The sequence below is a fragment of the Littorina saxatilis genome, linkage group LG3, assembly GCF_037325665.1.
Source record: "Littorina saxatilis isolate snail1 linkage group LG3, US_GU_Lsax_2.0, whole genome shotgun sequence".
NCBI classification, from domain to species: Eukaryota; Metazoa; Mollusca; class Gastropoda; order Littorinimorpha; family Littorinidae; genus Littorina; species Littorina saxatilis.
The window spans coordinates 32,639,384-32,664,554 of record NC_090247.1 but is presented as its reverse complement, the minus strand read 5'-3'; the positions used below and the strand labels follow the sequence as shown (position 1 = coordinate 32,664,554).

Sequence of the window (25,171 nt, the reverse complement as noted above, 5' to 3'; positions counted from 1 at the left end):
TTTGTTAATTGTCGCACTATTACCCCGGAAATCCCTGGTGCGTGTGTGCGAACTTTGAGTGTGTGTTTGTGTGTGTGTGTGTGTGTGTGTGTGTGTGTGTGTGTGTGTGTGTGTGTGTGTGTGTTTGCGAGCATGCGTGCGTTCGTGCGTGTCAGTGTGTGTGTGTGCATGTCAGTTTGTGCGTACGTGCGTTGTACGTGCGTGCGTGTCTGCGTGTGTGTGTGTGTATGTGTGTGAACGCGCGCGCGCGCGCGTGTGTGTGTGTGTGTGTGTAAACGTGCGTGCGTGTGCGCGCGTGCGTACGAGCATGCATACGTGCGGGTGTGTGTATGTATGTGTGTGTGTGTGTGTGCTGTGTGCTGTGTGTGTGTGTGTGTGTGTGTGTGTGTGTGTGTGTGTGTGTGTGTGTGTGTGTGTGCGCGCGCGCACACGTGCGTGCATGCGAGTGTGATTATACTAGGTTCATACCTTTTTCCCGACAGTGAATTAGACTGCAGAAAATACAGGTCACGTGCATGCAAATTAATAATTATGATACTGACCGCTCTAAGTATGATTTGTTTGATGTGGATATACAAAACCGACTCAAGAAAGTGTGTCAAGTAGGCTACTTACAAAACTTTCTTCTTTTTTTTCTTTTTTGTTTACCTCAAAAAAGCAAACTTTACCTTTCCCAATCCCTATCCTCTTTGGGGTTTTTCCCGTCTTCGGCCGCTCGTGTCCGTCATTTAGAATAAACCTAGGCCTACTTTAAGCACTAACCACACAGAGCAACGTGGGTTTTCGCGTCTACCTCCTTTTCATCCGGTTCATGGACACGTGTTCGACGCCAGAGTGGTATAGAAGAGTCAGGATACGTAAACACAGACTGATAGACAATCAGACAGAGAGAGACGGTTGGACGAACAGACGGAGAGAGAGAAATATATTTAGAGACATATAAACAGACAGACACGCACACAGACTGCAAGATACGCTGGCGCACGTACGGATAGACACATGGACGAACAAACAGACAAATGGCCAATCGGCCGCTAGACAGAGAGAAGGCAGACAGACAGAAACACACTCACACACACACACACACACACACACACACACGCGCGCGCACGTAAGCCTACGACCGCACGCACGCACGCACGCACGCTTGGATGCACACGTAACCGGCACACGGTACACCCTACCCCCCACACACACGGAATATCCCCACCATCCCCAATCCCCACCCCTTCCACACACAAGAACAAAAACCTCCTCATAGGCCTACACCTGCTTACCCCGGCCAGTACACAAGACCCACCAATGTGGAAGGTAAAAGCTCCAGAAATCATATCAAAGTTTATCTCCTCGATGTGTTACCTACAACTGTTTTGGGTGCATGCCTAGCCCTCATGTGCAGGTTGTTCAAAATAGTCGTCAGAAATGCAAACCGGCTGTTGTTGTTCCATGTCATTATGCCACATCCTTTACACCAACACACAATGGGCACACAAGTAGGCTAACACACACTCACTGGTGAACTGAACCTACCCACGGACACTCGCAGAGACGCGTGTATAGTACAATTAAACACACGCATGCCTGCGTTGCAACCACACACACACACACACACATACACACACACATACATAAATACATACACACACACACACACATACACACACACAAACAGACAGATCTCTCTCTCTCTCTCTCTCTCTCTCTCTCTCTCTCTCTCTCCCCCCCCCTCTCCGATTTTCAGCCTTCTTGCAAAGTCTACAAAAATGCAAAATATGGCCGCACGGCTTGTCTGCCGTATCAATGTTGTGCTCCAGTTAAAAACCACACACTAAACAACGATATAATTATACACAAAACAACAAACAAGCATAGCATTCATTTGTTCGTTCACATGGTAAACGCTGCTGCTGCTTTTGCTTTTGCTTTTGCTGCTGGTGCTGGTGGTGAACATGATAATGATCTTAATGATTTTTGTTTGTTTGTTTGTTTGTTTGCTTAACGCCCAGCCGACCACGAAGGGCCATATCAGGGCGGTGCTGCTTTGACATTTAACGTGCGCCACACACAAGACAGAAGTCGCAGCACAGGCTTCATGTCTCACCCAGTCACATTATTCTGACACCGGACCAACCAGTCCTAGCACTAACCCCAATTTTAAGCCACAAAGCTGAAATGCAATACCGAAGTCCGGCCTTCGTCGAAGATTGCTTTACAAAAATTTCAATCAATTTGATTGAAAAATGAGGGTGTGACAGTGCCGCCTCAACTTTTACAAAAAAAGCCGGATATGACGTCATCAAAAGTATTTATCGAAAAAAAGAAAAAAAACGTCCGGGGATATCATTCCCAGGAACTCTCATGTCAAATTTCATAAAGATCGGTCCAGTAGTTTGGTCTGAATCGCTCTACACACACACACACACACGCACAGACACACACACACACACACACACACACACACACACACACACACACACACACACACACACACACACACACACATATACACCACGACCCTCGTCTCGATTCCCCCTCTATGTTAAAACATTTAGTCAAAACTTGACTAAATGTAAAAAGGAGAACATCAGTTCAATCATACGAAAAGTTCTTCAAATACTTACCCTGGCTCGCTGATGAATTTTACAAAATCCGTATCTGATTTTTTCCTCTCGCGGAAGATGATACAAGTTCGTTGTGATATGTGCTTGAAGGCGCGGAGTACTACACGTCGCGCCTGCGCACCTGCAAAAAAACAGTGCGTTTCAGGTTTAGACGGAGCATTCGTTGTCCACGGAGGAGAGTGATATAAATGATGATGCTGTAACGTTTGTATTCTGCCTTGATTTGACAAGGGTAGATAATAAATACTTTTACGTTTGACGACTGTTATTCTTTTGCTTATACTGTTTGTAAAAGATATTGTGAACAATTATCATTTCATTCTTATGTTGGCAAAAGAACAAAGCACTGCTTATAATCATCTCAAAATGTCATCGAAAGTCTATTGTTCGTTCACAAATTCTCCTTTTCTCTCAACATTTACTATTCTCACCAACGAAGATGCCTCAGATTGGATTACTTAAGTGCTTTGACCTAACTTAACTTGTCTAGAGATAGCAAATTAAACATGATCCAAGCAGAAGAAATAAACGAGAACATAAAAATCCAAAAACAAATTGACTACCAACGTTCCAAGTTTCAGAATCAAAAAACAAGAAAGGTAAGTTGTTGGAACGTTTAATTTGACCCCAAAAAATAAAACGTTCACAAATATATCGACCCAACGGTCTTTTAAGTGCACAGACAAACAATAAGTAGAAAAAAACTTAGCTTGACGAAATGTGCGGCCGCTTGCTAGGAAGTCACAAGTGAATGAATCTTATAAATCTTATAAAATCGTATAAAATTTAATGAAACGAGCACATACTTAAACTTCCGCTGAGGACGTATGGGACTTCCCCATCCTTCCACAGCCGGTTGCGCAGGCGAACGGTGGCGCGTCTGTAACGTGTGTGGTTGACCTGGGGGAAGATGTAGCGGTCCAACTCTTTGTCCAGGACCACGTCCCCTTGGTAAAACACGCTGCCCCCTGTGCGATTGGAGACAAGGCATGTAATTATGCAGTTCGACGGAACGAAAAGTTTAAGCTGGCCATAAATGAACGACTCGCCTCGGGGAAGTTTTAACGATCCAATATTTTGTCTTGCTAAAATTCCCTGCCCCCTGTGTAAGCCTAATAGTAGATCCTAGTTATACATTAAGATTGATAAGTACAAGAAGGAGCATACTATTCACGGACATTTAAAAAAAGTTATGAAGATACGTAATACAGGTGGGTTTTTTTTCGATTGCTTTAAATATTTTCTCTTTTTTCTGCAGAACTGAAGAAAAGAAAGACATTACTGATCGTGCAACATATGCTTGATAAAGTTATTGAGAAACTTCAGAAATATTGTTTGTGTTGTTTTTCCTCGAATGCTTTAACTTTTTTTTCTCTTTTTCTGCAAAAAGGAAGAAAAGTAAGAAGACACATTAAAGATCGTTCATCTTCATGCTTGATTCACTCCTGATCAATTGAGTGTGACACCAGTTGAACTTGCCATCCACCATCAGTTACCACCAATGAGAAAGACGTACCTGTACCACGTGGTCTAGGCGCGGGCATGAGACTGTCCTCACTTGATGCTCCACACAATGATGGCGGACATACATCTGTAAAGAAAGACAAGAATCCATACAGGCTTTCAAACACAACTTTTGGGGCCTTTTTATTCAAGTGAAGGCAAAGTGAATTTAAATGTGGGCACATGCAGAGACGAAGGACGGGCAGATAGACATGTAAACACACACATGCACGCACTTTCCCAGTGTTTTCCTCTGTCGTTCCATCGAACACAGAAACAGACGAACAAACAGACTTATGGAGACATATATACTGTCAGACAGGCTCACACACGCACACGTGCCACACGCACACACACACACACACATACACACAGTGACACACACACACACACAGGACACACACACACACGGACACACACACACACACACACACACACACACACACACACACACACACGCGTATACACAAGACCTTACGTGTATTACCAAAAGTTTGCGACTGATTTGTTTGCAGCTGTTTTCTGTTTTAAATCCCATTGTGATGAGGCTTCAAAATGTTTTCTATAAACTGATTATATCTGTGAGGCTTCCTCCAAGCATTTGTGAAGCTCAAAGGTATTACATCACATGCTTATGTGTTCTCAATAAACTCAACCTGGAAGGGCAGCCAGAGAGAAAGATTTTCCAACGTCTTTGATATATGATACTGTATATATATAAATAACATAACATTTTGTTTTCACAGCACTTGAGCGAATCTGCGATTGAGTAAGACACACGCGCAGAGCTCAGTGATGTTGAAAATCAACGTCTGTTCTCCAAATAATAGAAAGAGAATAAGCTTCGTAAATGCATGTTACTTGTGTTTGTTGTTTGAATCCAACGCATGAACGTAGCGTTTTCATGTCCAAAAGAACACGTTTACACATTTTTCATTTGTTGTGTTCCTTTTTAAGAAAACAGTAATTCTTGGCATTGTTAAACCTGTATATACTTAGTGTACTCTACATAGACGGTCCTTTACGATCACTGACACTGTACTGAGTGAATATCGCGTGGTTGTCTGCCTGAAGGTTGTATCGCTCACTATCCTTCGTAATGTGGGTATAGTAGCGCCGTTTGCTTGATGATTTCTAAAGAAAAGAAGCTCAAATGAGTGTCTCGTTTGTTTGTCTGTCAGAAGGTTGTAACATTTCTTTGAAGTTTGAGGTAGCGCAGAGAATCCTTGAACTAAACTGAAGTGAGTGCCATGGCCTTGTGTATATTTCAGGCATATATTTGCCACTACTGACATTTTGACCTAAATAGTTAAAGAATGCGGTAATCAGAGATTTGTTGGAGTGGAATTTGACCATTAAAGTTATCGGACGGTACTTTCCATTGATACCAAGGAAGTATGATGTTATGAGAGTAAATAAAGGGACGGAAAGGTAATGTCAAGTACTCAGAGTGCAATGGTCGTTATGAAATAAATAGATCACACAGGAACTGGTATGATATCTTAATGTTGAAGTGTGTGTGTGAGTGTGTGTGTGTGTGTGTGTTTGTGTGTGTGTGTGTGTGTTTGTGTGTTTGTGTGTGTGTGTTGTGTGTGTGTGTGTGTGTGTGTTTGTGTGTGTGTGTGTGTGTGTGTGTGTCCGTCCGTCTGTCTGCTGATCTGTTTGTCAGTACAGAGTTTTGTGTATGTTTTAAAGGCTGCCATATTCGTAGCGTTCATTAATTAATTTATATTGTTTACATGTGCCAATAATGTTATAAAACTGTACCTAAGGGGATATAATAACGATTGGCTGTACCTTTCGAACACAGAAAAAATTATTTCAGTATTGCAAAGTGGTGTTGATAGTGTCGAATGTAAACAGAACAGTCTCAAACGCCATCTTTGGTTTACGAAACGTTACGAAGTGACGTCAACGGTCTAAAAATAGCCCAAGTCCTGGAGAACTGTTGCATGCAATAAAGAATTAATTATTTCTTGTAATTGGTAAGGACTTCAAACGTAAAACTTTGCAGGAAGCTTAATTTATACATCCCCGCAACGATGGGAAAAGCCCTGGAAGTAATTAAACTAATTAGATAGGACTATGTCAGCCTTTAAGGAAGTAGGAATGAGAGAACAAGCACAACGACGCAATCAAAGGACACAAGCAGACAAACACCCGCCCCCCCCCCCCCCCCCCCCCCGCCGCCGCCCCGACAGAAGCAAGATATTTGCAGACAGACTAGCACCACAAATAACTAACACAGACGGCAGAAGCAAGATATTTGCTGAAAGACAAGCACCACAAATAACTAACACAGACGGCAGAAGCAAGATATTTGCAGACAGACTAGCACCACAAATAACTAACACAGACGGCAGAAGCAAGATATTTGCAGAAAGACAAGCACCACAAATAACTAACACAGACGGCAGAAGCAAGATATTTGCAGAAAGACAAGCACCACAAATAACTAACACAGACGGCAGAAGCAAGATATTTGCTGAAAGACAAGCACCACAAATAACTAACACAGACGGCAGAAGCAAGATATTTGCAGACAGACTAGCACCACAAATAACTAACACCGACGGCAGAACTAGATATTTGCAGACAGACAAGCACCACAAATAACTAACACAGACGGCAGAAGCAAGATATTTGCAGACAGACTAGCACCACAAATAACTAACACAGACGGCAGAAGCAAGATATTTGCAGACAGACTAGCACCACAAATAACTAACACAGACGGCAGAAGCAATACAATTGCTCAAAGACCAGCCCAGGTAAAGTGTCACTCTTCAAACAAGTGGTAATGACTATTCCTCTGTGTGATCAACTCGTATACTTAAGTTCTGTGGCGCCAGAAGATACACAATTCAACACCCTGTATTCAACGCTATGTATGTCCAGGGGTTCACGACAGAATCGAGACTTCTTTCTACTTCTGATCGTTAGAGATACCTCCCTGCACGCATGGGATAGGAGTTTCCATCCACTTAACCGCATTCTAACAGTCAACAGTCTGACTGTTACCTTCTCTGCAGAGAATGTCTTTTTAAAACTGAAGTATTTTCGCAAATTGAAATATGCAGATTTTACTCAAAATATTACTTCAGAACTAACCCCCCCCCCTCCTCCCAAACACACACACCGCGGCACACACACACACACCGCGGCACAAACACACACACACACACACACGCACACGCACGCACACACATACACACACACACACACACACACGCACACACACACACACACACATGAATAGAAATCAGTGCAAAATCTTCATGAAGTAAGTACTAGACGTTCCAAAGTCGACTTTGCCTAATTGATACATGTATCAGGCTGTAATGGTACTGAACTCCTGCTGACCTTCAGATTGGCAATTGTCCAAGTGGAAGGATCCCGTGTGCTCATGCAGTGTATTATGTACACCTTCTAGTCTCTTTGATGTCCCGGCGGTCAAACTTTTGAAGGAGTTTGGGTACGCAGGTCATAAACGGTGTGTGTGTGTGTGTGTGTGTGTGTGTGTGTGTGCGTGTGTGTGTGTGCTTCCATGTTCCAAGGTGTGTGTAAGTTGGTGAGTGTGTTTGTGTGTGTGTATGTGTGTGTGTGTGTGCGTGTGTGTATGTGTGTGTGCGTGTGTATGTGTGTGTGTGTTTGTGTGTGTGTGTGTGTGTGTGCGTGTGTGTGCGTGTGTGTGGGAGCGAGCGTGTGTGCGTGCACGCGTCCGTGTGTGTGTGTGTGTGTGTATTGTGTGCGTGTGTGTTTGCAAGCGTGCGTGTGTGTAAATGTAATGTATTAAAAATACGAAGGACACATCTCTTCCCTAAAGTTTTGGCGTCTTTTTACATTTAGTCAAGTTTTGACTAAATGTTTTAACATAGAGGGGGAATCGAGACGAGGGTCGTGGTGTATGTGTGTGTGTGCATGTGTCTGTCTGTCTGTGTGTGTGTGTGTGTAGAGCGATTCAGAGTAAACTACTGGACCGATCTTTATGAAATTTGACATGAGAGTTCCTGAGAATGATATCCCCGGATGATTTTTTCTTTTTTTCGATAAATACCTTTGATGACGTCATATCCGGCTTTTTGTAAAAGTTGAGGCGGCACTGTCACACCCTCATTTTTCAATCAAATTGATTGAAATTTTGGCCAAGCAATCTTTGACAAAGGCCGGACTTCGGTATTGTAGTTCAGCTTGGTGGCTTAAAAATTAATTAATGACTTTGGTCATTAAAAATCTGAAAATTGTAAAAAAAAAATTTTTTATAAAACGATCCAAATTTACGTTCATCTTATTCTTCATCATTTTCTGATTCCAAAAACATATAAATATGTTATATTTGGATTAAAAACAAGCTCTGAAAATTAAAAATATAAAAATTATGATCCAAATTGAATTTTCGAAATCAATTTAAAAACACTTTCATCTTATTCCTTGTCGGTTCCTGATTCCAAAAACATATAGATATGATATGTTTGGATTAAAAACACGCTCAGAAAGTTAAAACGAAGAGAGGTACAGAAAAGCGTGCTATCCTTCTCAGCGCAACAACTACCCCGCTCTTCTTGTCAATTTCACCGCCTTTGCCACGAGCGATGGACTGACGATGCTACGAGTATACGGTCTTGCTGAAAAATTGCAGTGCGTTCAGTTTCATTCTGTGAGTTTGACAGCTTGACTAAATGTTGTATTTTCGCCTTACGCGACTTGTTCTTTACTTCTTAAGATTTCTCCCAAAGAGAAGACTGAATGCCATGGAATGTCTTTCTGATTTCTCCTGTGCCTGTTCGACACATGGCTTCTGTTTGCACTGCTAAATGGCTCTGACTAAACATTAGAAGCACGATTCACAATTTGCTGATCAGCATGTTGTACAAGGCCAAGGGTTCCTGTCAGGTGCGTCAATACCAATTACACATGAACACGTTTTCTTGCACACCTCTCTTGTGTAATTGCTAGTCTATGTTGTGTATTACTTTGCCACTCCCGAGTTTAGCTTGGAGAAGAGTGTACGAAGACACTGAGAAGGATCGTCAGGGCACAAACACTCAGACGCACACTCAAACACACAGACACACAGATAGACAGACAGATAGACAGACAGGCAGACTAGCAAACAGACAGACACACGCTTCCCCCTCTTTTTCTCTCAGACAGACAAACAGACAGACAGACAGTTAGACAAACAGACACACGAACACATTCTCTCTCTCTTTCTTTGTCTTTCAAGAATTCAGGAAGTTACGGCATGCCACGAATCTCTTCCAGTAGCAGGCTACAACAATTTCAAGTAACACCCAAAGCGCTATATTACCCACACAAAAAACTCAACAACACAACGCCCACAAACTTTTGCAAGAGTTTCGATTCCCCCACTCCCCCCTATTTTTCTCTCTGTCTCTCTCTGTCATTTCCACTCAAGAATGCACAGCCTGCACATGTATTGAGCAAGGCTCTTTCAGGCTATACAAATGACCAATCACACCCGCAGCGTTATAAAGCCAAAGAAAACCTCCACAAAAACTCCCACAGAAGTGTTGATCAATAAACACTTGAACACAACGGTTTCTGGTCCCAGTCGCTCTTAAGGTGCCATAATAGTACAGCTTTTAAAGCCCCCGTGCCTTTCACAAACTCGTGTGCTGACGTCATTGTTGCTGAGCTCAATTTCTCCGGTTAATTTTTGTGGTTGACGAGTCTCTTTGTTATGAATGGTAGCAAGGAACTAGTTTTTAATTGCTGGTATGCTGCTCACAAAAACACGGGATGTATAACTGTTCACGAGGTACAAAGTATTCAGTCTTTAGGCATGGCCGACCCTAATTTTCACGACCTTTGGTTATTTTTATCACGTTTATTTCCTGCTTGAATATTTCACCGAGGACACATATTTTCCTTTGAAAGTTTTGTTATTCAAAATTCAGTTTTTTTCTCCTTGCTTCAGATATTTGGTTCTTTGCCCAGTACAATTAGTAGTCCATTTCTCTCGATCCCTTTTTCCCTTTCTGTCTGTGTATAACCAATATATTTTTTACTATCGTTTCACTTTATTGTGTATGTGCTGCAGAATATTCAAATTAACTTAACTGAAATGTGACATTTACTTATTAAGTCGTATTCATTACCTCAGTTCTGTCCGTTCATCTGTTTGCCTATCTGTCTTTGGATTTGTGGTTTGTTTGCTTGTGTTAACTGATTTATTTTATTGATACATGTAACAGCCAATGGTACACTTTTGTTTCTGAGCTCTCGATCGCTATCCGTCTGTCTGTCTGCCTGCCTGTGTGTGTCTCACTCTCTCTCGACTTGCTCTCTCTCTCTCTCGAACATTCGCACACACAATTTTCTCTTTATGTGCTGATAGTCCTTCGTAACTTTTGATGCGTGCATTTCTTTTTCATGCAAACACGAAAGGAAATACAGAATACAGAACACACAGCGTTCCTCATCAGTGGTCAACCAGTGAATTGAAAAGCCACTGCCACTCAGCGGTTTCCATGATTTGCATTGATAGTTTGTGCCCAGCTAACTGAAGCGAGCGAGAGACTTTAAAAACGCGACTAAGAGCAATCCAGATAAAGACCTGTATTGTCAACGGGGGGAAATGCTAAATAAATAAATGTAGCCACAGCAAAATAAAAATCATAAGTGTCTAGGTGCTTCTCAAGACGGCTCCTAGATCGCAGATTTGAATGTCCCTGTTAAAGGAATTTTCAACAACAAGCCTAAACAAATCCAGATAATCTGAACAATAGAAGTAACAAACAAACGAGTGAGGAACAAACAAAAAATCAACATTTTGCTCCGTTTCTGACGTGTACATTAATTTTTGGGACTTTGGAAAAAGCAACGTAATGGTCAAAACTCTGTTGAAAATAATAAACGCTAAGCTGTTAATATTCTCCGATGAGGTTTTTTTTCACATGAGGCTGGGGGAAAAAAGAGAAAAGAACAAGAAAAGCTTTCTGTCTTTCAACTTGATCCCAGTCAATACATAGGCTACATATAATTTTGAGGTAATTAGCTCGTATAATTCATCGAGGAAAAAGCGACTGCACGCGTGTGATGGAGGCCAACACATGTTCAGTTCCCACAACAAGAGGCTTTCTCAATGTCACATTTTGTTGGCACAGAAAAACAAACATCGAATGTGATTTATACCCAGAAAAGGCAGTTATCATAAAATAAACGGTCATTGACGTAGCATGGAACAAACACAAGATTACGAAGGGCTAAAAATGACGACAGGAATCAATAATCCACACTAAATCAAAACTCCTTCGTCAGTTATCCAGAAGATTGTTCACATGATTCAACAAGCCAAAAAGTTGTGTTTTCGCCAAAGTTGAAGTACAAAATAGTGTTCTAATGAATCAAAGAATATACAGAAGTTACGTTTTCTTCTTCTTCTTCTGCGTTCGTGGGCTGAAACTCCCACGTACACTCGTGTTTTTGCACGAGTGGAATTTTACGTGTATGACCGTTTTTACCCCGCCATTTAGGCAGCCATACGCCGCTTTCGGAGGAAGCATGCTGGGTATTTTCGTGTTTCTATAACCCACCGAACTCTGACATGGATTACAGGATCTTTTTCGTGCGCACTTGGTCTTGTGCTTGCGGGCGCTGTGGCGTGGTGGTAAGACGTCGGCCTCCAAAGTGGAAGGTCGAGGGTTCGAATCCCGGCCGCGGCCGCCTGGTGGGTTAAGTGTGGAGATTTTTCCGATCTCCCAGGTCAACTCATGTGCAGACCTGCTAGTGGCTTAACCCCCTTCGTGTGTTACGTTTTCAACGTGCAACAAACTGCAACTACGAAAACTCATGATTGGAGCATGTTTAAAAACAATCCAGAAGATTGCATGAAATGGTTTAACGAACGGAAAGTTTCGTTTATTACAACGATTTAACTACAACTACGACACATCGTTCAAAGGATTAAACGAACATACAAGTTACGTTCACAACGAACAACAAACTACAGCTACGAAAACTATTGATTCAAGCTTCAGATTCTTGTCATATTCGTTTCCCTTGCTACATTGGATCCAAAGTTTCAGAGTGGCTGAAGTTTGTGCAGAATAATAATGTGCAGAAACGTTGACACAGTTTTTACATAGTTGTAGTTAACATAGACGGGGAATCGACACGAGGGTCATGGTGTATGTGTGTGTGTGTGTGTGTGTGTGTGTGTGTGTGTGTGTGTGTGTGTGTGTGTGTGTGTGTGTGTGTGTGTGTGTGTGTGTGTGTGTGTGTCTGTCTGTGCGTGTGTGTGTGTAGAGCGATTCAGACTAAACTACTGGACCGATCTTTATGAAATTTTACATGAGAGTTCCTGAGAATGATATCCCTGGACATTTTTTTCTTTTTTTCGATAAATACTTTTGATGACGTCATATCCGGCTTTTTGTAAAAGTTGAGGCGGCACTGTCACACCCTCATTTTTCAATCAAATTGATTGAAATTTTTGTAAAGCAATCTTCGACAAAGGCCGGACTTCGGTATTGCATTTCAGCTTGGTGGCTTAAAAATTAATTAATGACTTTGGTCATTAAAAATCTGAAAATTGTAATTAAAATGGTTTTTTTATAAAACGATCCAAATTTACGTTAATCTTATTCTTCATCATTTTCTGATTCCAAAAACAAATAAATATGTTATATTTGGATTAAAAACAAGCTCTGAAAATTAAAAATATAAACATTATGATCAAAATCAAATTTCCGAAACCGATTTAAAAACAATTTCAGCTTATTCCTTGTCGGTTCGTGGTTCCAAAAACATATAGATATGATATGTTTGGATTACAAACACGCTCAGAAAGTTAAAACGAAGAGAGGTACAAAAAAGCGTGCTATGCAGCACAGCGAAACCACTACCGCGCTGAACAGGCTCGTCAGTTTCACTCCGTTTTGCACAAGGGCGGACAACGGTCATTGTGAAAAAATGCAGTGCGTTCAGTTTCATTCTGTGAGTTCCACAGCTTGACTAAATGTAGTAATTTCGCCTCACGCGACTTGTTCTCTCTTCGATACATTTGTGGAAATGGCCACAAACGTTTCAACAAATTTGCAGAAATGGCCACAAATGTTTTTGCATATTTTGACAGTTTTCTTTAACGCAACCTTCCCCTTACCAAAACATCACACAAACGGTATATCATGCACAGATTTTTTTTAACTTATTTTTTTCAACGCTCCGCTTATCTCTAGGTTTACAGTGCAGGTGGAAATATTGATGTTAGTGCATCGGTACTCATTGAGATGCATCCGTGGTATTTCTGACTAGAAGGAAAACTGGTGACACTCTAAGATGAGTCAAGATAGCCTTTGTGTGAGAAAATCACTATTAATCATGCTGTCCAAAGAGTGTGACAGGGAGTGGGACACTGCAAGAAATCCCAGGACAGACAAGGCGCACGTGCTCGATTGCTCACCGTGTCCTTCACGGCAGTATTGATCTCGGTTGGTCATGGGAAAAACCGATTTCACACACACGCACACACGACTTTGCACTCAACAACAATAAACCGATTTTGAAAAACAGAAAACAGGGCCGATGATTAGAATGAAACCTTGAAAAGTAAAACCTAACAATGAATCACTCGATCGATCGCGCACTCAGTCAAACAGCCAAACGATCAGTAAACCTTGAACAAATGCTACATGAATTGAGAAATAAGAAATATGAAACAAAAAGAAGCAATGATACACAGCACACATACACACCTACGCATGAGTGTTATTACAATGCATGACTTGGAGATATCACATTATGATAATGTTTTCTTCCAGCTTTTATACCCTTGGACTATTTGAGGCAAATGCTTGACATTCCTTCCTCAGTAAATAAAAGTCACGGTGCTAAACACCGAGTGTATTTGAATACAGTGCGTGTGACGTGGCCTTGTAAACAGGAAAGGATTTCCAAGGATTAACTTTCCCCCATGCGTATTTGTGACAACAAGTGGCGGAGTCACACCTGATGGGTATCATTCTCGCACCCCCTGAAAAAAATACATGACACTGAAAGGTCTTCCCGCAAAGATTACCTTTCCCTCGTACTTGTGACTGAGTGGTACTTGTGACGAAATCTTATCTAGCAGTTATGTCATTGGCTAGCTCACTAAAAAAAAAACTAAAAATATATAAAACAAAAACAAATCAAAACAACAACAACACGAACCTCATATCAAAAGGGTTTCCAGGGATTGACTTCCACCATTACAATTGTGACTAATTTTTTTTCAATCTGTGACGGAATCTGATCTTAAAGGTGTATCATTCTCGCGCCTACGGTAACTTGACATACATGATTGTCTGACGCATGAAATAGGTCATAAAAGTCACTCCTGCTGCGTTTGCAAACAGGTAAAACATCACCGGAAGCATTTCACACCTCCTCAAAAGATAAACATGACGGATAGAGTGCTTCCCTATCAGATAAGCTATCTGTCGCAGGACACACGGGATTTGGTCACGGATTTACTATAAAGTACTGTCAGTGGAAAGAGAGAAACGAGAAACAAAAATTAAGACACACAATTACAGGTTCAGTCGAAAATGCTCCTTGGGTACAACAATTAATTAATCAAACCATTAATTACCTGACAAGTCAATTCAATTATAGGCAAGTATAATTGTCTTCGCAAATAACCCATTTTCATTGGTGGAAATGTTTGTACTTCAACATCATACAATGGCGTCCAAGACAGTGTCTGTATTTAAAACACTTTCTTGGTGGAAATGACCCAACGTTTTGGCAAAGAAAACATTCCCATGAGTCGAGCAAATCACTACAACGACAGTCGTCACATTCGCTGCGGTGACAGTGTGTAATTAATTAGCCCTAGCCTGTTAAAATGCATTCCTTAACGTCATATTACCCCCTGCGGGTGACACCAGGGTGAAACAAGAAGGGCAAAGCCCATACGACTCACATGCTTGACCTTGACCTTTCATGACATCATACACTAAGAACTGCTTTACACATTTTTCCTACCAAAATGCATGTGACCTTGACCCAAGGTCAAGGTCATCCAAGGTCATGCAACACAAAGCTGTTAATTCAAGACATAGGAAGTACAATGGTGCTTATTGGCTCTTTCTACCATGAGATATGGTCACTTTTAGTGGTTCACTACCTTATTTTGGTCACATTTCATAAGGGTCAAAGTGACCTTGACCTTGATCATATGTGACAAAATGTGTCTCATGATGAAAGCATAACATGTGCCCCACATAATTTTTAAGTTTGAAACAGTTATCTTCCATAGTTCAGGGTCAAGGTCACTTCAAAATATGTATACAATCCAACTTTGAAGAGCTCCTGTGACCTTGACCTTGAAGCAAGGTAAACCAAACTGGTATCAAAAGATGGGGCTTACTTTGCCCTATATATCATATATAGGTGAGGTATTCAATCTCAAAAACTTCAGAGAAAATGTGAAAAATGTGAAAAATAGTTGTTTTTTAGACAACATTTATGGCCCCTGCGACCTTGACCTTGAAGCAAGGTCAAGATGCTATGTATGTTAGTGGTTCACCCAGAACAAGCTCCTCGACCCCCATCAGTCCGCGTATAGGGCTGGCCACTCAACAGAAACCGCTCTCATCAAAGTTGCAAATGACCTTCTCTTAGCTCTCGATCAAAAGCATGTGTCTGTCCTTTCTCTATTAGATCTCTCGGCAGCATTTGACACTATTGACCACTCCGTTCTCCTGACAAGACTTCACAATTCTTTTGGTATTTGCCACACTGCCTTAGCTTGGTTTAAGTCCTACCTCACAGACCGCTCTCAGATAGTCTCCATTGACGGCTTCCAATCTGCTCCATCCCCGTTGACTTTCGGTGTCCCCCAAGGATCTGTACTTGGCCCGGTGCTATTCATCATGTACACGAAACCAATATCTAATGTCATCTCTCGCCACTCTGTTTCCTATGAAAGCTTTGCTGATGACACTCAGTTACAAAAATCTGGCCCTATTACTGACCTCCCCAACACAATCGAGACAACTAAGAACTGCATCTCTGACTTGAAATTGTGGATGACCGAAAATAAATTGAAACTTAATGACGACAAGACCGAGATCATGCTAGTTGTACCCCCTTCTCTTAAAAAAGAACCATCCCTTCCTGCCCAAATCTCTATAGCTGGAACTGATATTCAGTTGGCTTCTCAAGTACGAAACCTCGGTGTCATCTTCGACGAAACTCTCTGCTTCAAACAACAAGTCTCCACTGTCTGTAGAAATGCCTACTATGAACTGAGAAAAATTAGCTCCATACGCCACTGCCTTTCTTCCGATGCTACAAAAACCCTCATTTGCTCTCTCGTTCTTTCAAGGCTAGATTACGGAAATGCCCTTCTTTCTGGTTCATTTGACTATCTCATTGAAAAACTGCAGAAAGTACAGAACAACTCCGCTAGATTAATCACAAAGACCCCTAAAAGACACCACATCACACCTGTTTTGAGATCCCTTCACTGGCTGCCTGTAAGAAGTCGTATTCAATACAAAATTGCATGCATTTGTTTCTCTTTCTTTCATGGTACAGGACCTGCTTATCTCTCTGAGATGTTATCAAAATATTCAAACCTCTCCTCTCTTCGCTCTGCAACAGATACCAATGTACTTAGTAAACCAAAAAGAAACAGAAAATCAACTAACTATGGATTTGAGAGATCCTTCAAGTACCAGGGACCTCTTGTCTGGGAGAAAATCCCCCGGAGCATTAGGGATTCCCAGTCACCATCTGCCTTTAGAACAGCCCTCAAAACACACATGTTTAAGTTAGACCTCTGAAGGAGATCCCATGATCGGTGAGTCATCGGCGCTGCCACGTGTATTATATACTAAAGTGTGGCGTTCATGAGGATGTGTATGTGCCTGTGTGTGTTGTACTAGAATAACGTATGCGTACATGGAATGACATTGCGGGTTACCTGAACATTGACAATGACGAAAGAAAGATTGTGTGTGAGTGTGTGCGCGCGCGTGTGTGTGTGTGTGTGTGCATGTGTGTGTGCGTGCGTGTGTGGGTGTGTGTGACCATGTTTGAATTTATTCGGATTTAGTTCTCTTTCCTTGTTTGTATTATGATTGTGTAAGTGTAAAGCGCTCTGGGCTCGTCACCACGAGGTTTACGCGCTATATAAGTAATCGTTATTATTATTATTATTATTATGTTTTTTGGGGCCTTGTCATCATACACCATCTTGCCAAATTTGGTACTGATAGACTGAATAGTGTCCAAGAAATATCCAACGTTAAAGTTTTCCGGACGGCCGGACGGACGGACGTCCGGACGGACGTCCGGACGGACGGACGGACGGACGGACGGACGACTCGGGTGAGTACATAGACTCACTTTTGCTTCGCATGTGAGTCAAAAAGGTCACGTCACGTATATGTGTTTGGGGACATTGTTTTGACGACTGCAATGTCGTCGGAGATGGTAATTTTATTATGTGGGGGGAAAAGCGGAACGAGTGCATATAGCTACGCAATGTGAATCATGTTTGGGTTAACATGCACAGTTGCTGTCTGACTTTTCCCCCCAGAGAATGCAAAATCAGACAGACAGAGAGACAGACAGACAAAATGCTCGTCTTTATTTCTTTCTCTATCTCTCCTCTCTCTCTTAAAGGACAGACACACACGGTCCCCCGCCAGGAACATCATTGTACTCTGCTCCTGATTTATTCGAGCCCTGGAGCGAGCGTTTCTTTTGGTCTATGTTTGACATCTTCCGCTTATTTGGAACGGATGAACGGTCCTGAAATCACAGTTCATTTAACACTAGTACTCTATCCCCTTCTTGGGTCTTAGCCAAAGACGCGGCATTCAAAAACGCAACAAAGCAAAAGAAAATGAAAGAAAATAAGAGAAAAAAGAACAAGAAAAAAAACACACAATAGAAAACAAAGCAAAGTAAAGCAAAACAAATACGGTAAATATAGAAGAAGGCAGACGACTGCTTCAGGACGCCAAAAAGCACCGAACAAGAATACTTAGAATCCAATATCTGCACAATGTTTACTAAAGCTCAATGAAAGTAAAGTTAGACCGCTGAAAAGAAACCGAAGACTATAGAGTGCTCCTTGCTATGTCAGTGCAAAATGTACAAGTCGTCCTGAAGGAAAACATGAAAAAAGTTTTTACCAATGAAGCTCAAGTGTATGGCACTTTCCGTTTAAAGAAAAGCATCAAGTTGCACCACTTTTCAGCCTTGCTGATTTTCGTCGACAAGAAAGACAGACCAAATGTTTTTGTTCTCAGTTTTTTTTCACGTTGATCAGCACCCTTTGTGACCTTGAAATCTCATTTCGTGCAAAAAGTTGCAATATGACGGGTTTTTTCTTTCAGGCGGAACGTCAATCATGCCAGGGTTTACTACGGGGAGTGTTCACAGGTGGCCGGAAGGTGTTAATGCGCCAACATGTGTCTGGTGGAATGAAAGAGGGCATGTTCACACACCAAAAGTGACCATTACAACATAACACATGGCGTTTGACCTTCTGATATCAACAGCATGTGCGCCGAAAGTCTGATGCAAAATGCCAAGCCATTGGCAGAGAACGTCCTATATTATGTTGCACGCTTTGCTAACAGCATCCTGCTTTCCGGAACAGACGGAAGAACCCCCGAGTAGTGGCAGAAGGTTCCGTGACTGAAGACTTTGGCAGATTTTACCATACTTTTTGCTTCCTATACTGCGAAACGAAATGGCTCTACCAAAGCACTGGTGTCTATGTCAAGCCACTACCTAGGGTACTATAGTTAATTTCTAAAGAAGCTTCTGCGCGTTAAAGCAAATGTGCCTCCTGTTTGAGAGGTTTGCCCTATTTTCCAGATATATTTTAGGGACATGGGCAGAATGCCTTAAAGTATTTTCTTGTGATGACAGGATTTGTTCTGTTATTAGTTCTTCGCGCCCTCCCCCAACTCCCAACTTTTTATTTATTTTTTATATTGGCAAAGTTCCAGCTGCTTTACGCTTGAAACAATTAACCAGCATAATTATATCGGTTACTTACTTCGAATAGAGTTGTCCAGCCTATCCTATCATTATTCACGCCGTAGACGGTGGCACGCCTAGTTTTTTCCACCGCAGGAACAACACCCAATTCGTTCCCCCGCAAGACGAACAACATGGTAGGTGTCTCCAAATCAATGCCTTAAAATAGTAGATAACCAGACTTTCTAGTATTGAAGTTTATATCATACTGTTCTGTACTTTATTTTGCATTGGATCAGCTAGTTGTCTTACCATTTACACTCTCGTGTACTACATAAGAGAAGAAATGTCATCAAGACAAGTCAGAAATACTGTCTCCCACGTTAAAAATGTTGAAATAACACAAAGCACGGTCAACAGAAGGGCTTAAATCTTTTTGCTGGTCAAAGTCAAACTACTTGTGGATACTGCTCTTCATTTTTAAGTTTAAGCTTAACTTAGTTTAGACTCACGATCGGTTCAAAGATCAACAGTGAAATTTGACGGGGTAAGATCCCCCGCAGCTTGGTCGATTTGCCTACTACGCCCCACCGCAACACTAGGGTAAGATCCCCCGCCGTTATGTTTATCAGAAAAAATGACATACAGCTATAATTTTTGTGTAAATCCACTAAGTATGGATTTGATTGGACTCTGACATCTTCAGATGTACTCCAACATTTGGCACGAGCAATAAGTCACCGATTAACCATTGGTTTAGTGTGTGTGCGTGTGCGTGTGTGTGTGTGTGTGTGTGTGTGTGTGTGTGTGTGCGCGTGTGCGTGCGTGTATGTGTGTGTGCGTGCGTGCATATGTGTGTGTGTGTGTGTGTGTGTGTGTGAAAGAATTGCACATAAATATGTCCACTTCACACAGGAAGCTGTGAGGTTGTTACTTTTTGCTTTGAGTCCAGAGATATACTTTGACAGGCATGCAAGACTTCATATGATGAGGAGAATCGTTTGTACTTGAAGGATTGTGCTTTTTAACAAAGCAGAATTATAAAACTAAAACAAAAAGCACTCAACTCTCTGTCTCTTTATATTTAGTCAAGTTTTGACTAAATATTTTAACATCGAGGGGGAATCGAAACGAGGGTCGTGGTGTATGTGCGTGTGTCTGTGTGTGTGTCTGTGTGTCTGTGTGTGTGTGTAGAGCGATTCAGACTAAACTACTGGACCGATCTTTATGAAATTTGACATGAGAGTTCCTGGGTATGAAATCCCCGAACGTTTTTTTCATTTTTTTGATAAATGTCTTTGATGACGTCATATCCGGCTTTTCGTGAAAGTTGAGGCGGCACTGTCACGCCCTCATTTTTCAACCAAATTGGTTGAAATTTTGGTCAAGTAATCTTCGACGAAGCCCGGGGTTCGGTATTGCATTTCAGCTTGGTGGCTTAAAAATTAATTTATGACTTTAGTCATTAAAAATCGGAAAATTGTAAAAAAAATTAAAAATTTATAAAACGATCCAAATTTACGTTTATCTTATTCTCCATCATTTGCTGATTCCAAAAACATATAAATATGTTATATTCGGATTAAAAACAAGCTCTGAAAATTAAATATATAAAAATTATTATCAAAATTAAATTGTCCAAATCAATTTAAAAACACTTTCATCTTATTCCTTGTCGGTTCCTGATTCCAAAAACATATAGATATGATATGTTTGGATTAAAAACACGCTCAGAAAGTTAAAACAAAGAGAGGTACAGAAAAGCGTGCTATCCTTCTTAGCGCAACTACTACCCCGCTCTTCTTGTCAATTTCACTGCCTTTGCCATGAGCGGTGGACTGACGATGCTACGAGTATACGGTCTTGCTGACAAAGGGCAGCTACTTGACTAAATATTGTATTTTCGCCTTACGCGACTTGTTTCTTTTTTTGTGGTCATAAACAAAACAAACCTGATTAACTGCGTGTCATATAAAACTGTCGAGCACACTTATTCTTGAATGTTATGGAAATTAAAAGAAGTTGTTCCTCTGCAAGTGTGTGAATGTAGGCATTATAGTAGCCTATATGTGTTATATGCAGTTTCCATCTTGTTGAGCCCGACGCCTATGCCTGGCAAGACCAGAGCGATGCTTATACCGCTTCATGCACGCATTGCATAAATAAGCGTAGCCAGTAGAGTGGGTGATTTGGGGGGCCCGGGTAGCTCAGGTGGTAGAGCACTGGACTTGTGATCGAGAGGTCGCTGGTTCGAATCCGGGCCGGGACGGACACGGGTCAACTTTATGTGCAGACCCAGAGACGGTATCCATCTCCCACCCCCGTGTCACCACAATGGCACGTTAAAGATCTTGGTCATTCTACCATAAGTGCAGATGGCTGATACCACCTAAACCAGCAAACATCAAAAAGCCGTGAGGGCGTAAAACTCGAATCGTATAAACCAATTCATGTCCAATATAGGCAATTAAGACCTGACGGACAATAAGCCCCTTAAAATTTACCTACCTTTTTTTTTAGTGGGTGATTTGGTGGTCACGAAGATACTTTCTTCTCATGAACGACTTTTGACAGGTTTGGCACTAAAACCCCGGCTTTTCACCCAGACATATATGCTTGTCCAGACTGCGTTTGCCGTGTGCGTACGATTTTTTGCAAACACCACACTGGAAAGGTTTGGTGCCTGCATGCTTGTTCATATGAGACTGGTAATCTACCTGTCGACCAAACCTCTTGTCACAAACTATGCATACAAAACGAGATTCGTTGCCATGTTTCTCACGTTTGTGATTGTCCAATGTTCGCTTGTGTTTGTATGCTGATCCGCTTTCGTCACACAAATGGAGGAGACCAACCTTCTTCGGTGTAGAAGTCTGTAAAGGGACTGTCTCACCTATAGTCACCTCACTACTGATGTCTAGGTAGCTGTCGATTACTTCCCCAGACACCTCCCCGGCAGATAGCGTGTGGTCGCTGGTCTCCATCTGTCAAATAAAAACGCTTCAAACGGGTCAGTTTTGCTGTGCATGATGTGCTTTTTCAGCGCGCATGTGCGGGGGGGCGTAGTAGGCACTCAGGCAAAAATGCGGGGGACCTTATCTGGTGTCTGCGGGGGACCTTACCCACTGAGAATCGAGTACCACAAAATAACGCTAGATTAGAGCAGCTTATCCACGATGCTGGTGCCCAAAAACGCGCATACAAGGCTGCAAGGTATCGAAGATTAAACTGTGAGTATTAAAATAGTGTTTTAAATGGTAGTTCTAGGTTAATTTGTACGAAATTGAGACCTCTCTGTATAATTTTCACGGACTTCGGCAGAAAATCGAACGATACTGTTCACGAGTACACAACAAGACCAAAGTAACATATTATACATATAGCCTAGGCAATTCTGCTTCAGAATATCTATACTTGATAATGTGATTTGCCACAACGTACCTTCACAGGGCAATTCCTTTGCGAGATAACAATTTTGCTTCCGCGTGCGGGGGAACGAATTGGGTGTTGTTCCTGCGGTGGAAAAAACTAGGCGTGCCACCGTCTACGGCGTGTTATTGCAACCCGATGACCCGTCATCGCCCGCCTAAAAAACCCAGCAGTGCTCAGTTTTAATTGGCGGAGCGCAGGCCTATCTCTTAAAACATTTAAGTGCGTGCGTTCGTTCACAATACGTGCGGAAGTGCGTACTTCTGTGGTTGTGTTTAGTTGTGTGCACGCTCAGTAGAGCGAGAGTACTAACAGATCTAAACACACACACACACACACACACACACACACACACACACACACACATACACACACAGGAAGGTCAACAAACAACCGAATTCGCCATCAGGGCCGGACTACCGGGGGGGTTATGGGGGTTGCGCAACCCCCCCCCCCCCCCCCCCTAGCCTAAACATGTACCTTACTTATTTAATTTTTTTTGTATTATTGCTTATTTTATGCCGTTTCATGCAAGGAGCAACCATTTTCCTATCTCAGAATATGACCTACCCGTCAGCTTCAGGGGGCTTCGCCCCCTGACCCCCACAACGAGGGGGGGGGGGGGGGGGGTGGGTTCTAGGGTTTCCGGACCCCCCCTCCCCAGCCAAAAATAAAAATATTGAATGAGGTATGCATTTCTTTATTTTACATTGAGTTTCAATTTTTGGGGTATTAATCAGTGACAAAATCTGCTGCCTGAAACTGGTAATGATCATCCTCAGAATGCACCAGATTGCACCATTTTGCATCCTTTTTTTCAAAATTTTCCGGGGGGGCATGCCCCCGGACCCCCCTAGCAAGCTAGGCGCTTCGCGCCGTCGGCTCGGCGCTTCGCGCCTTCACACCCATATCTTCACAATATACTTTTGAAAAAAACCAGTCATAAAATGAACTGATCCGCCCCTGCCGCCAGGGGGGACATCCCCCTGGGCCACCACTGGCAACCCCCCCCCCCCCCTCCTCTTCGCCTAGTCCGGCCCTGGCCATGTAAGTATACGGCCTGCATGTGAGAATTCTTTCGAGTAGGAGGTCAACATTCTCGACCTATTTATGACTTTCCTACTTCATTCTGTCAGCACAGTGACACACTAATCTACAGATAACCCCATGACAAATAACGAAATGGTGAATTATGGATGTATAAGCCTACCACAATACTGTCTTAACCTGTGTGAAGAGGAAGCTCTCATACTAGATCTGCTCCGTAACACCACGTGGGATTAATCTAAGTCTGTTATATAATTTGTGTGTTATCTGCATATTTTATTTACTTTTAGTATTATGTGTTAGCCTTCATACATGTACTCGATTTTGATCGACGAGTCTGAAGCGGAAACATCTTTTCATTAATACTTTGCTAAAATGATCTATGTAGAACACCTTGTTCCCAATAAAGTCTTTACAACAACAACAACAACAACATGATGATGATAATTTAAAAAAAATTATATATATATATTTAAAAATAAAAAATAAATTTAAAATAATAATAATAATAATAATAATAATAATAATAATAATATATACTTACTGCTGTTGATCTGCCAGTAGTCCCAGTGAGGTGCGCGTCTTTTCCGCACGTGCACAACGATACGAGCTGTCGGGACTTCTGGGATGACGTAACACTTCACTGTGTCCAACACAACCACCACTAATAAACACCACACTTTCAAAACACTGCACAGTGAATTCGAAGGTTTATGTGTTCTGTTGAATTCCATGACTAAAGTTTGATAGTTATGTGACTACAACTGAATTGGCGATGACGATGTTCTGCTGGTTTGACAGTGGTGGTACGGATTGTTGAGTTTTAGTGTTGTTGTTGCCGTTTTATTGTTGGTTGTGGTATTAATGTTTAGATATTTGATGATGGTCACTGATCTACTTGGTTGAGATCACAATGTGAAGGCTATATGCATTTTTCAGTTGATGCACAAATTGAGGATCTTTTTAAAAATTATTATTCAGGATGTCTAGATGTCGATGCTAAACGATCAGCCCTGAAGAGAAAAGGTGAGATAAGTATGAATAGTCAACTATGGGAAAGAACATAAACACCAGCATTTTGATACAGAAAAAAGGCAACTTTCATTTGTTCATAAAATGTTGCTCTCGAAAGTTACAGAATAACGAGCGAAATTATAAATCAATGTCTATAACAACAGTTGAAACTTGGCCTTCAGTATAATGTACAAGGCAATGTCCATTCTTTTCAGTCGTAAAACGCACGTTCAGTGACTGATGGTTTTCAAATAAAGCCGAAACTATTACTGTTGCAATGCACATTTCCATCAAAATGCCATTGATGCTGGAGCAAGAGATAAAATTGCCCTAAAAATAAAAACAGCAAGTGAAGAAAATGTATAAGTACTCAGTTTGATAACATCTGTGTCAGGTAGTGACCTAACATTACTGGAATGTAGTGTGGTGACGATAATATCAACCTTTTATGTTCTCTCCCCCCCCCCCCCCCAACCGGCAAAACTGATAACACACAGAAAATCTTAATTTCGATGTTTCCAACAATTTCATCAGTAGTCCAAATACGTAAAACTCCTTAATCACTTCATCTAAATTCTGCATGGGTTAATTCACCTGGAATTTGT

The 25,171-nt window shown here is 41.7% G+C and overlaps 1 protein-coding gene across 1 annotated transcript in view; it reads right to left on the bottom strand.

The window, feature by feature from the left end:
- The window catches only part of LOC138960917 (uncharacterized), a 34,858-nt gene extending 10,304 nt beyond the window's left edge, over positions 1–24,554 (bottom strand). The window contains exons 1-4 of the mRNA XM_070332551.1: positions 24,097–24,554; positions 4,138–4,212; positions 3,428–3,589; positions 2,622–2,742 (exon numbers count right to left, since the gene is read on the bottom strand). Of these exons, the coding sequence (XP_070188652.1) occupies positions 2,622–2,742; positions 3,428–3,589; positions 4,138–4,212; positions 24,097–24,286 (548 nt within the window). The 5' untranslated portion in view covers positions 24,287–24,554. The remainder of the gene's footprint in view (positions 1–2,621; positions 2,743–3,427; positions 3,590–4,137; positions 4,213–24,096) is intronic.
- Positions 24,555–25,171: the final 617 nt, after the last annotated feature.